General features: G+C 43.4%; 1 protein-coding gene across 1 annotated transcript in view; it reads right to left on the reverse strand.

Annotated features, from left to right (window-relative positions):
- Nucleotides 1–13755, reverse strand: part of ADCYAP1R1 (ADCYAP receptor type I) — an 89577-nt gene that overhangs the window by 28076 nt on the left and 47746 nt on the right. The window contains exons 6-9 of the mRNA XM_056804692.1: nucleotides 13632–13754; nucleotides 13484–13544; nucleotides 12813–12882; nucleotides 913–1004 (exon numbers count right to left, since the gene is read on the reverse strand). Of these exons, the coding sequence (XP_056660670.1) occupies nucleotides 913–1004; nucleotides 12813–12882; nucleotides 13484–13544; nucleotides 13632–13754 (346 nt within the window). The remainder of the gene's footprint in view (nucleotides 1–912; nucleotides 1005–12812; nucleotides 12883–13483; nucleotides 13545–13631; nucleotide 13755) is intronic.

The following is a 13755-nucleotide window of genomic DNA, read 5'->3' on the forward strand; positions in this document are numbered from 1 at the left end:
GATTGGCCGGGTTATACCCTGTGGATGGGCTTGAAATCTCTCTAGAATGCAGTTGGATGGATGAAACGATTTTTCGTGGCCTCTGAGAGTGGAACAAGGAACAACGAGTGAGAGGTGCCGAGAGGGGCATTTTGGCTCTTTTGAGTAATCAGGGCTGCCCAGAAGAGGCCAGATCATTGTGAAGGTAATGAGGCGCCTGACCCAGAGGGGTCTGCAAGAAGTCAGATGGCTGCTGGGGAAGGATGTTATCAAGGGGATTCTCACCCGGGTGACTTCTGGGGTCCCCTTACCCTTGGGCTTTAATGAACAAGATGCTGAAGGAAAACAGGTCCTGAGCCCATTTGGCATCCCTGGTTTGTCCACAAACGGCGAGGGGGTGTTGTACAAAGCCCAAGCCTGGGACAGGAGGGGTATCCCTGGGGGCCGGGTGGTGATGACCCCTTCCAGAAGTCTGCAGCCTTGAGGAGGAGGCAGGGGACCCAGGGTGGTCTCTTGGGTGCAAGGATGGGACAGGTGTAGCCATTTCTGACTGGCTTCTAACAGGTCCAGAAGGTAGCAGAGCGCCCGTCGACCTCCCCCCCCCCCCCCAGATGAAGCAGAGCAAAGCTCGTGCTCCTCTCCCTGGAGACATAGCGGGAGTTGGGCCAGAATGGCAGACAGCCTGGGACTGCCTCCTTCCCTACTGTTAGCCTCTGCAATAAAGGTGCTGCCTCTCCTTCCCTGCCTAAGCTGTGATCTGCTCTGATGATCCTCTCTGTGGCCACTGGATGTCTTGGACTCTGCATCCCCTCAATGCCTGCCAGCACCAAGGGATACCCCCTCCTGTTGCCCTGTTCGTGTGCCCCTTTTTCCTATGTGTACACTCCAGAGCGGCCTGGGCAGAGTGGGGCCTCGTATGGGCCTGGTACTCACAGATAGATGCTCGATTCGTTGCCACCAATGTCTGGGGACTGGAGCTTCTGGACCAGGATCACAATGATGCCGATGAAGAGGACAAAGTTGATCTGAGGAAGAGAGAGAGAATGGCAGGAGCTCTGGGTCCTCTCTCATGCTCAGCCTCCCTCAATGCCTCACCATCGGGGCACCCCACTATGGCGCATTGTTATACCACATTCTGTTCGGAGAAGGTCACTTGGCCCTTGACTCCTCAGAGATTGCCTTTTCTCATAAAAGTTCGTGATTCTGACAAAGATGTTCTGTAAAATGAATGTGTATGTGCTGTCCCTCTGTCCTGCATTCCAGGCTCATGGGACCCCAACGGTCTCCCCAGACTGAGCTCCTGACCCTTTCCTCCAAACTCTCCCCTCTTCTGAGCTTCACCATTGTGGTTGGTTGCTAGCACCACCTCCTCACCTCAAGACCATGACTCCTCCCTCTTCTGTAGCCATCTGGCTGAGCTGTCCTACCATTGCCTTCCAGGTACCTCCTGGCCGACTTCCCATCTACCCTTCTCCTCCTCCTCTTACTCTGGGTTTGAAATTGAATGAAGGCCACCATTGCTTTTGGGAAAGGGCATGCCAATAGGGCAGCCCTGTGCCTGCTCTCCCTCTCCCTGTGATTTCCTTTTTAAAATTTTTCATTTAGAATATTTTTCTATAGTTATATGATTCATGATCCCCCCACTTTCTCCTCCCCCCCAAAAGCTGACAAGCAGTTCCACTGGGTTATACATGTATCATTGCTCAAAACATATTTCTGTTATTCATATTTGCAGTAGAGCAATCTTTTAACATAAAAATCCTAATCACTTCCCTATCGCACTATGTGATCAATCATATATTTTTCTAATGTATTTCTGCTCCCACAGTTCTTTCTCAGGATATAGAAAGCATTTTTTCTCCTACGTTCCTCTGGATTGTTCTCGGTCATTGCATTGTTTTTTTTTTCATTTGAATTAATTTATTTTGTCAATTTAGAACCGTATTCCTTGGTTACAAGAATCACATTATTTCCCTCCCTCCCTTCCACCCACTCTTCCTGCAACCAACGCGTAATTTCATTGGATATTACTTGTGTCCTTGATCAGAACCTATTTCCATGTTGTTTACACTAGGATGTTCCTTTAGAATCTACATCCCCAATCATATCCCCTCGACCCATGTATTCAAGCAGTTGTTTTTCTTTGGTGTTTTTACTCCCACAGTTTTTCCTCTGAATGTGGATAGTGGTTTTCCTTGAAGGTTCCTCCAAGTTGTTCAGGGTCATTGCGTTGCCACTAATGGAGAAATCCATTACATTTGATAGTACCACAATGTATCAGTCTCTGTGTACAATGTTCTCCTGGTTCTGCTCCTCTCACTCTGCATCAGTTCCTGGAGGTTGTTCCAGTCTCCATGGAATTCCTCCACTTTATTATTCCTTTGAGCACGATAGTATTCCATCACCAACAGATTCCACAATTTGTTCAGCCATTCCCCAATGGAAGGGCAGCCCCCAATTTTCCAATTTTTTTGCCAGCACAAAGAGCGCAGCTATGAATGTTCTTGTACAAGTCTTTTCCCTTATTATCTCTTTGGGGTACAAGCCCAGCAGTGCTATGGCTGGATCAAAGGGCAGACAGTCTTTTAGCACCCTTTGGGCATAGTTCCAAACTGCCCTCCAGAATGGTTGGATCCATTCACAACTCCACCAGCAATGCATTAATGTCCGACTTTGCCACATCCCCTCCAGCATTCATTACTTTCCTCTGCTGTCATGTTAGCCAATCTGCTAGGTGTGAGGTGATACCTCAGAGTTGTTTTGATTTGCATCTCTCTGATTATAAGATATGTAGAGCACTTTTTCATGTGCTTATTAATAGTTTTGATTTCTTTAACTGAAAATTGCCTATTCGTGTCCATTGCCCATTTATCAATTGGAGAATGGCTTGATTTTTTGTACAACTGGTTTAGTTCTTTATAAATTTGAGTAATTAGACCTTTGTCAAAGGTTTTTGCAATGAAGATTGTTTCCCAATTGGTTGCTTCCATTCTAATTTTGGATGCATTAGTTTTGTTTGGATAAAACCTTTTTAATTTGATGTAATCAAAATTATTGATTTTACATTTTGTGCTTTTTTCTAGCTCTTGCTTGGTTTTAAAGTCTTTCCTTTCCCAAAGATCTGACATGTATACTATTCTGTGTTTGCCTAATTTGCTTATAGTTTCCTTCTTTATATTCAGGTCATTCACCCATTATGAGTTTATCTTGGTGTAGGGTATGAGATGTTGATCCAAACCTAATCTCTCCCACACTGTCTTCCAATTTTTTCCAGCAGTTTTCATCAAATAGTGGGTTTTGGTCCCCAAAACTGGGATCCTTGGGTTTATCAAACAGTTTCTTACTGAGGTCATTTACCCCAAGTCTATTCCACTGATCCTCCTTTCTGTCTCTTAGCCAGTATCAAATTGTTTTGGTGACCAATGCTTTATAGTATAGTTTGAGATCTGGTACTGCAAGTCCTCCTTCCTTTGCATTTTTTTTCATGATTTCCCTGGATATCCTTGATCTTTTGTTCTTCCAAATGAACTTTGTTATGGTTTTTTCTAATTCAGTAAAAAAGTTTTTTGGTAGTTCAATGGGTATGGCACTAAATAAGTAAATTAATTTGGGTAGGATTGTCATTTTTATTATGTTAGCTCATCCCACCCATGAGCAATCAATGTTTTTCCAATTGTTTAGATCAAGCTTTAATTGTGTGGAGAGTGTTTTGTAGTTGTGTTCATATAGTTCCTGTGTTTGTCTTAGGAGATACATTCCTAAATATTTTATATTGCCTAGGGTGATTTTAAATGGAATTTCTCTTTCTAATTCTTGTGCGTTTATTTTGTATCCTGCAATTTTACTAAAATTGTTGATTGTTTCAACTAGCTTTTTGGTTGATTCTCTAGGATTCTTTAAGTAAACCATCATATCATCTGCAAAGAGTGATACCTTGGTCTCCTCATTGCCAATTTTAATACCTTCAATTTCTTTTTCTTCTCTAATTTCTACTGCTAGTGTTTCTAGTACAATGTTAAATAGTAGAGGTGATTCAGTATTGATCTTATTGGGAAGGCTTCTCGTTTATCCCCATTGCAGATGAGGTTAGCTGATGGCTTTAGATATATACTGATTATTATTTTTAGGAAAGGCCCTTCTATTCCTATACTTTCTAGAATTTTCAATAGGAATGGCTGTTGTCTTTTATCAAAGGCTTTTTCTGCAGCTATTGAAATAATCATGTGATTTTTGTCAGCTTGCTTGTTAATATGGTCAATTATGTGGATGGTTTTCCTAATATTGAACCATCTTTGCATTCCTGGTATAAATCCTACCTGGTCATAGTGAATAACCCTTGTGATGACTTGCTGGAATCTTTTTGCTAGTATCCTATTTAAGATTTATGCCTCTATATTCATTAAGGAGATTGGTCTATAGTTTTATTTCTCTCTTTTTGACCTGCCTGGCTTTGGGATCAGTACCATGTTTGTGTTGTAAAATGAATTCGATAGAACTCCTTCTTTGCTTATTCTGTCAAATAGTTTGTATAATATTGGGATTAGTTGTTCTTCGAATGTTTGATAGAATTCATTTGTGAATCTATCTGGACCTGGGGATTTTTTCTTAGGGAGTCCTTTGATGGCTGGTTCAATTTCTTTTTCTGATATGGGGTTGTTTAGGTAATTTATTTCTTCCTCTATTAGTCTAGGCAATTTATATTTTTGTAAGTATTCATCCATATCACCTAGATTGCCATATTTGTTGCCATATAATTGCGCATAGTAGTTTTTAATGATTGACTTAATTTCCTCTTCATTAGAGGTGAGGTCTCCCTTTTCATCTTGGATACTATCAATTTTTTTTCTTTCCTTTTTTTAGACTGACTAGTACTTTGTCTATTTTATTTGTTTTTTTTTCAAAGCACCAGCGTGTAGTCTTATTTATTAAATCAATAGTTCTTTGACTTCAATTTTATTAATTTCTCCTTTGATTTTTAGGATCTCTAATTTAGTCTTCATCTGAGGATTTTTAATTTGTTTGCTTTCTAGTTTTTTAATTTGCATGCCCAATTCATTGACTTCTGCCCTTCTTAATTTGGTAATATATGAACTCAAGGATATAAATTTCCCCCTGAGTACTGCTTTGGCTGCATCCCATAGGTTTTGAAAGGATATCTCACCATTGTAATTTTCTTCAATGAAGTTATTGTTTCTACGATTTGTTCTTTAACTAACCAGTTTTGGAGAATCATATTGCTTAATTTCCAATTAATTTTTTATTTACCTCTTCATGTATCCTTACTAATTAGTATTTTCATTGCATTGTGATCTGAGAAGGTTGCATTTATTATTTCTGCTCTTTTGCACTTGTTTACAATATTTTTATGCCCTAATACATGGTCAATTTTTGTGAATGTACCATGTGCTGCTGAAAAGAAGGTATATTCCTTTTTGTCCCTATTTATTTTTCTCCACATGTCTACTAACTCTAATTTTTCTAAGATTTTATTCACTTCTCTTACCTCTTTCTTATTTATTTTTTGGTTTGATTTATCTAGTTTGGCTAGAGGAAGGTTCAGGTCTCCCACTAGTATAGTTTTTCTATATATTTCATCCTTTAGCTCCACTAGTTTCTCCTTTAGAAATTTGGATGCTATGCCATTTGGTGCATACATGTTGAGTATGGTTATTTCCTCATTGTCTATACTGCCTTTTATCAGGATGTAATTACCTTCCCTATGTCTTTTAACTAGATTTATTTTATACTTTGGCTGTGTCAGAAATCATGATTGTGACTCTTGCCTTCTTTTTATCAGTTCATGCCCAATAGATTTGGCTCCATCCTCTTACTTTCACTCTATGCATATCTACCTTCCTCATTTGTGTTTCTTGTAGACAGCATATGGTAGGGTTTTGGATTCTAATCCACTCTGCTATTCACTTGTGTTTTATGGGTGAGTTCATTACATTCACATTCAGAGTTATGATTACTAGCTGTGTATTTCTCAGCATTTTGATTTCTACTCCTGGTCCTGCCTTTTCTTCTTTCCCTATTTCCTTCTACACCAATGTTTGTTTACAATCAGTCCCCCTAGTTCCCACCCTTATTTTACTTCCCTTTCTACCCCCTCCCTTCTTATCCCCCCCTTATTTTCCCAGTAGTCCTTCTAAAATTACCCCCTCACCTTCTCCCTCCCTTGTACTGCTTCCCTCCCCACCAGTCCATTTGTTACCCTTCTACTCCCCTATAGGGCACAAATCTATTCTCTGCCCCAAATGGATTGTATTGTTCTTCCCTCTTTGGGTCAATTTCAAAGCATGTAAGAGTTGAGTATTTCCTATCTCCAACCTCTTTATCCTTCCAGTGTATTGATGTTCTCTCCCCTCCTGCTATGAGCTTCTTTGTGACATATAAATTTATCCCCATTTGTTTCTTTTTCCATTTCTCTTAGTATTAACCTCTTTTTTTAGCTCTAGTTGTGTGTGTATATATATATATATATATATACACACACACACGTATATGTATTTATGCACGCATATATCTATATACCTATTTATGTCTTGTCCTTTCATCCTATACAGTTTGTCACTGTTCCCTCTAAGTGTAATTCTTCTAGCTGCTCAGGTGATAACAACAGTTTTTAAGAGTTACCAATGACCTTTTTTCTTATAGGGATACTTAACATTTTGACTTATTGAGTCTTTTTAAAAAATGTTTTTTTTTCCTTTTTTCCTTTAAAAAAATTACCTTTTGATGATTCTCTTGAGTTCTGTGTTTGGGCATCAAATTTTCTGATCAGGTCTGGTCTTTTCCTTACAAATTCTTGGAATTCTTCTATTCTGTTGAATGACCATACTTTCCCCTGTAAGAATATAGTCAGTTTTGCTGGGTAGTTGATTCTTGGTTGTAGACCCAGTTCCCTTGCTTTCTGGAATATCATATTCCATGTCTTTCGGTCCTTTAGTGTGGAGGCAGCCAGATCCTGTGTTATCCTCACCATGGTTCCGTGGTATATGAATGACTTCTTCTTGGTAGTTTGTAATATCTTTTCTTTGGTCTGATAGTTTTTGAATTTGGCTATAACATTCCTGGGTGTTGTCAATTGGGGATTAAGTACAGGAGGTGATCTGTGGATTCTTTCAATCTCCACTTTCCCCTCTTGTTCTAGAACATCAGGGAAGTTTTCTTGAATAATTTCCTGTAGTATTATGTCCAGGATTTTTCTTTTGTCATGGTCTTCTGGTAGACCAATGATTCTTAAATTGTCTCTCCTCGAATGATTTTCTAAATCCTCTGTTTTGTGAAGATGAGATGCTTCATATTTTCCTCAATTTTTTCATTCCTTTGGTTTTGTTTTATAGTGTCCTGCTGCCTTGTGAGGTCACTTAATTCTAGTTGTTGTATTCTGGTTCTTAAAGACTGGATTTCATCCCTGGCTTTTTGGTCATCCTTCTCTTTCTGGTCTGATTTTCTATGGAGGTCATCTTTCATCCTCTTTACCTCATCTTTCATCTCCTTTGTGTCATCTTTCATCTTATTTGCCTCATTTTTCATCTCCTTTGCCTCATTTTCCAGCTGGTTGATTTTGGCTTTCAAGATACTATTTTCTCATTTTAGTTCAAGTGCCTCTGTTTCCAGAAGACTTATCTTAGTTTTTAAGTTCTTTTCCCAATCGTCTTAAGCCTCTCTTAATTGTGTTTTGAATTATATTTTGAGTTCTTCCATAGCCTGTATCCAGTTTGTATCCAATCCAAAATGTATCCAATTTGCTAGGATTTCTGATTTATCGTTTGCTGATCCCTCCCCCTCTGTTCTGTTCACTGTATAGAAGCTGTCTATTGATTTCTTTCTTCTTTTTCTGTTGTTTGCTCATATTCACCCCTTCTTTGCTCCCAGTATTTGTCTGTGCCCTTGCTCCTCTCAATTTTTTGGTTTTGGGGGCTTCTGTCAGTCTCCCCTCTTGAAGCTTTGATAGAAGATCTCTCAGTGCAGTCTGTGGGGGAGAGTTTGAGCTTCCCTGTCATCTGGAGGCTTTTGATTGGATTAAAGTCCAGCAGTCAATGAGGGAGGGGTATGGAGCTTGGGCTTCCCTGAGTTCTGAAGACTTTTGATGGGATTAAGTTCAGCTGGGTTGGGCTGAGTGTGCTCTGAGGCCAAAAACTCCTGGACGGCTGGAGCAAATATGAAGGATCTCCACAGCTCTGGCCAAGCTGCCAGCTCTATGCTCCCTCTCCAGCTCCTTCCCCGCCATCTGTGTTCGATGCTCTGAGCTTGGCACAGCCCTGCCCGCAAGGTACACCCTTCAGATCAGCACCTTTGCCCGCCCAGAGGTTCCCGCTGCCACTGGAGGCTCAGTGCTCTTGGTGGGTGGGGGGAGGGGTCCTGGGACTTTCCTTCTGTCTTCCCCTTAAACAGGAGTGTTCTTGGATTCCAGCTTTTGGGGGGGGGGCGTACCTTTGGAATTGAGTCCAGCAGGAGGGTTCCTTGATTCTGTCTTGTTGTTAGGTTTGATTTTCAGTCCCCTTGGAGCATTTGGTTTGTGATCAGTAAGGAAGGGTATTCAGAGGTCTGAACTTCTGCTCCTTCTAGGCCACCATCTTGACTCTGCCTCCCATTGCATTGTTAATAGTAGCAAAGTCAATTACATTCAATTTTGCTACAATGTATCAGTTTATGTGTATGGTGTTCTCCTGGTTCTTCTGCTTTCATTCTACATCACTTCCTGGAGGTCTTTCCAGTTCACATGGAATCCCTCCAGTTCATCATTCCTTTGAGCACAATAGTATTCCATCACCAACAGATTCCACAATGTGTTCAGCCATTCCACAGTCAAAGGGCATCCTCTCATTTTCCAATTGTTGGTCACCACAAAGAGTGCAGTTATGAATATTCTTGTACAAGTCTTTTCCCTTATTATCTTTTTGGGGTAAAAGCCCAGCAGTGGTATGGCTGGATCAAAGGACAGACAGTCTTTTAGGCCCTTTTGGGCATAGTTCCAAATTGCCCCCCAGAATGGTTAGACTAATTCACAACTCCACCAGCAGTGCATTAGTGTCCCAATTTTGCCACATCCCCTCCAACACTTATTGCTTTCCTTTGCTGTCATATTGGCTAATCTGCCAGGTGTGAGGTTTTAATTTGAATTTCTCTAATCAGGAGGGATTTAGAATACTTTTTTCATGTGCTTATTGATAGTTTTGATTTCATCTTGTGAAAACTGCCTATTCATGTCCCTTGACCATTTGTCAATTGGGGAATGGCTTGATTTTTTGTAGATTTGACTTAGTTCCTTATATATTTGGGAAATTATACATTTGTCAGAGTTTTGTTATAAAAAACGTTCTCCCAGTTTGTTGCTTTCCTTCTAATTTTGGTTGCATTGGTTTGGTTGTATAAAACCTTTTAAATTTGATATAATCAAACATTTATTTTACATTTTTCAATGCTCTATATCTCTTGCTTGGTCTTAAATTTCTTCCTTTCCCACAGATATGACAGGTAATAATCTATGTTCAACTAATTTATTCATGATTTCACTCTATATTTGTGTCATTTACCCATTTTGAATTCATCTTGGGATAGGGTATGAGGTATTGATCAAAACCTAATTTTTGCTGTACTCTTTTCCAATTTTCCCAGCAGTTTTTGTCAAATGGTGAGTTCTTGCCCAAAAGCTGGAGTTTTGGGGTTTATTGAACACTAGTTTACTGAGGTCACTTACCCCTAGAATATTTCATTGATCCAACCCTCCCTGTGATTTCTCAAAATATTGAAGCTCCTTTCTCTGCCAACCCTCCCCTAAACTACTGTAAGCTTTTGGAGGGCAAGGGCAACCTGACTTTGACTTGTGTCCCCTTGAACTTATCACAGCTGTGCACATAGTAGGTGCCCCCGATTCATTTCAACCATTCCCTCTCCTGAGGCATCCAGTTTGACTGGAACCTACTCATTTCTACCTTCGTAATCTCTCTAGAGAAGCACCCTTCTCTCTCTTCATTCAAGACTCCCCTGGTCACCCTTGGCCTATGGCAATCCCTGCTGGGGGCAATGAGGGGAGCTGCCCACCTCAAGTTCTCCCCCATTCTAGCCCAGCCTCCAAGTGCAGGTCCCTGAGCCAAATCCACTCTCACCCTGGCTCCAGGCATCTTCCAGCCTTTCACACAATTGACAATTCTCCATCCCCCTCTCTCCTCCCCTCTGCCTCCTTGTTTTCCTTCAGAGCTTGCTCAGCTCATTCTTTTCTATATGGAGCCTTTCCTGATCTCTCCCCCAAGTGCTAGCACCTCTCTATATTTGTATCTGTGCATATTGTCTCCCCAGCAGACTGGAAGCTCTGTGAGGGCAGGGCCAGTTGCCCTTTTACTTTGGTATCTCCAGTGTCTAGCACAATAGGTCTCACGCATAGTAGGCTCCCTTGGGGAGAGACACCCCCCCCCTCACCACCCAGGATATGAAAATGCAAGTCAACTACGCAGGAGGAAGGAGGGAGGCTTCCTTTTACAGAAAGATTCATTTGGGCCCAGCAGTACCAGATACAAAGTGGGAGTCCTCAAAGCAGGCTGCTACTAACCAAGACCAGTGGGAAAGATTAGCGATGCACTCCCCAGTGGTAAGTGACCATAGGAATTGAGTGTTGGATAAGGATCCCAAAGAGCCCAGCTTTGGGAACAAAAACTCACTGTCTGACAAAAACTGCAGGAAAACTGGCGAGCAGTTTGGCAGAAACTTGGTACAGACCAGCGTCTCACACCACATACTAAGATAAGGTCAACCCAGGTACATGATTTAGACATAGCGTGATATCCTAAGCAAATTAGGGGAATGTGGAATAGTTTACCTGCCAGATCTATGGAAAAGAAGAATGTGTGACCAAACAAGAGAAGAAGAGCATTCTGGGATGTAAATGGATAATTTTGATTACATGAAATTAAAAAGGTTTTGCATAAACCAAACCAATGTAACCCAGATTAGAATGAAAGCAGGAAACTGGGAACTTTTTTACAGTAACATGTATCTCCGACAAAGGTGTCATTTCTCAAATCTGTAGAGCTGGGGTGAGTTTACAAGACTACAAGGCATTAGATGATAAGGGGCCAAAGGACACGAAGAGACAGTTTTCAGAAGAAATCAAGGCTACCTACAGTCGTATGAAAAAATGCTCAAAATCACTGTGGATTGGAGAAATACACATTAAAACAACTCTCAGGGATCACCTTACACCTAGCAGAGTGGCTAATATGACAGAAAAGGGAAAGGATACCTCCTGGAGAGGACGTGGAAAAATTGGGACACGAATATGCTGTTGGGGGAGCAGTGAACTGGCCCAACTATTTGGGAGAATAATTTGGCACGATGCCCACAGGACCACAAGACTGTGCACACCCTTGGATGCAGCAATACCATGACTAGGTTGGTATCCCAAGGAAATTTTTTTTAAATGGGGGGGGGGCGGCTTATCAGGACAAAAACATTTATAATAGCTTTTATTGTGGCAAAGAAATTGGAAATTGAAGGGATGCCCATCACTAGGGGAGTGCCTGGATAAGTCATGGGATTGCTTGTGAGGGAATATTACTCCACTCTAGGAAACACCTGGGAAGATTTGTCTGAACTAATTCAAGTGAAGTGAGCAGAACCAGGAGAAGAAGGATGGACACAGTAACAGCAGTACTGTATGAGGATCAGCTGTGAAGGACCTAGCCATTCTCGGCAGTGCAGTGATCCAAGACAAAGCCAAGGACTCGTGATGGAAAACATGCTCCACATTCATTCATTCATTCATTCATTCATTCATTCATTCACTCATTCATTCACTCATCCATTTTTTGGAGGTTTGCCTTGGATTGACTTTCTTTTTCTGGGACAGTGAAGCAGATGGCATTAAGTTCGGTAGAGGAGAGAACGAATGAAATAGTCAAGGAAAAAGCATGTTGAGAAATAAGAAGAGCTCAGTTGTGAGAGACGGGACGAGAACTCTCTTGACAAAAACCAACAGAGACCGTATTGGACTCGTCCTTCACAGGATTTCTTTCAGGGAAGCGCATAATGGCTTGATCAACAGCCTTCCTTTCCCGCCGCATTCACTCGTCCATTCATTTGTGCGGTCCTGCTCTACGCACCCACGTCCTCTGCAGCCCACATGCCTTCCCCAAACAATCCTCTCTCTCCCCTGCTGTACGGGGTTTTTGTCTTCTTGTTCAGACTGAGCCCCCCCTGAGGGCAGCCCCCTACTTGCTTGCTCCCCAAACTCGGCACTCCGGGGTGCCAAACTCTGAACCTCAAGTCTGGAAGACCCGAGTTCCAGTCTAGTCTCAGCCACTAGCAGTGCCGTCCTGTACAACTCACTTTACCTTTTCACGCCTGTTTCTTTGACTCTTAAATGGAGATAATAATAACAGTCCCCTCACATTGCGATGATCGAATGAGAAAATGGATAATTGCTTACTCTTCTCATTGGCTTGTCCAGGCCCCTGGTGAACCCCTCTGCTCTAGGGGCTCAGTGAGGGACTGGCTGTCCTTTTTCCTCAGTCTCCCCAGCACTTGGCACTGTAGATGGCAGGGGCTTAATAAGTGCTCAATGGATTGAATTACAAGGCTCCCTGCTGCCATAGCCTGACAGGGTGATGTCCAGGGAATCTCCTCCCGATGGACAGAGGATTGTCCTGGATGGGAGCAGCCACCAGGGAAAGAGCCACCAGCAGCTCAGAGGGCAAGGACGGCGGAGGGCTCATTGGCGAGCCGTGAGCCTGGGACTGCTCTGTTTCGTGGATGTGGATGTTCCCCCCCTGGACTCACCCTCTTAGAGCCGAGCCCTGGATCTGCCCCTCCGGCCCATTGGGATTACTCACCATGATGGAGCCCACCACTGGGCCTTTAATGACCCACCACAGCGCTGTGTTGTCATTCATGTCCCAGCAGCTAGAGACAGAGACAGAGAGACAGAGACAAAGAGAGACAGGCAGAAGGACAGAGGGGGGCAGAGGGAGAGACAGACAGACAGAGAGAAAAAGAGACAGGTAGAGACAGATAGTCAGAAGGACAGAGGGGCAGAGAGAGAGAAAGCCAGAGAGCAGAAATCCCAGTGAGCTCTCACCTGAGAAGGGCCAGGAGGCAGGCCTGTCCTCCTCTGGGAGCCCCATCCCTGGGCCACTCTGCCCCCCACCCCCAGCTCCCAGGGCTGCTCATGGGAAATGGCTTCCAAGAGGAAAAGGGTCGGAGGATGGGAGGTAAAAGCAATTCTCTCCAGAAGCCCAGAAAGAGCAGGCAAAGGTGTTGGGTCCCAAGTTCTAGGCTCGCCTTCTGGCCTTGGCCTCCATCCTCCCCCAGCACAAGACAGTCCGGCAGCCCCTACCATCCGCCTGTCCCAGGCCCGGTGGCCCCGCAGGCTTCCGCCCCTCCTGGCGGTCTCCCTGGGGTTCACACGAAGGCCGTGCCCTGCGGCGCCCCCTTGTGGGTCCTCTGGGGCCCTGGGGGTCTGCGGGGCGCTGTGGCGGGGCTGGAGGGATCTGGGCAGACCTACCCCGAGTCGTCAAAGTGAATCCTCAGCACCGCCCAGACCGTCACACAAATGGTCGGCGTCCCTGTGCGAAGGAGCGGGCAGAGAAGGGCTGGTGAGCTCGGGCGGCCCGGCGCCCCGCCCCCCCGCCCCTCCTCCGGCCCCCACCTACCCCAGCCGATGATGCTGTACCAGTAGAAGTATCTGCGCTCGGGGAAGAAGGTCTCCACCAGGAGCGTGAAGAGGTAGAGGCCCTCGATGAAGAGCCAGAAGTAGTTGGACATGACGCAGTAATG

The sequence above is a fragment of the Monodelphis domestica genome, chromosome 7 (assembly GCF_027887165.1).
Source record: "Monodelphis domestica isolate mMonDom1 chromosome 7, mMonDom1.pri, whole genome shotgun sequence".
Taxonomy (NCBI): domain Eukaryota; kingdom Metazoa; phylum Chordata; class Mammalia; order Didelphimorphia; family Didelphidae; genus Monodelphis; species Monodelphis domestica.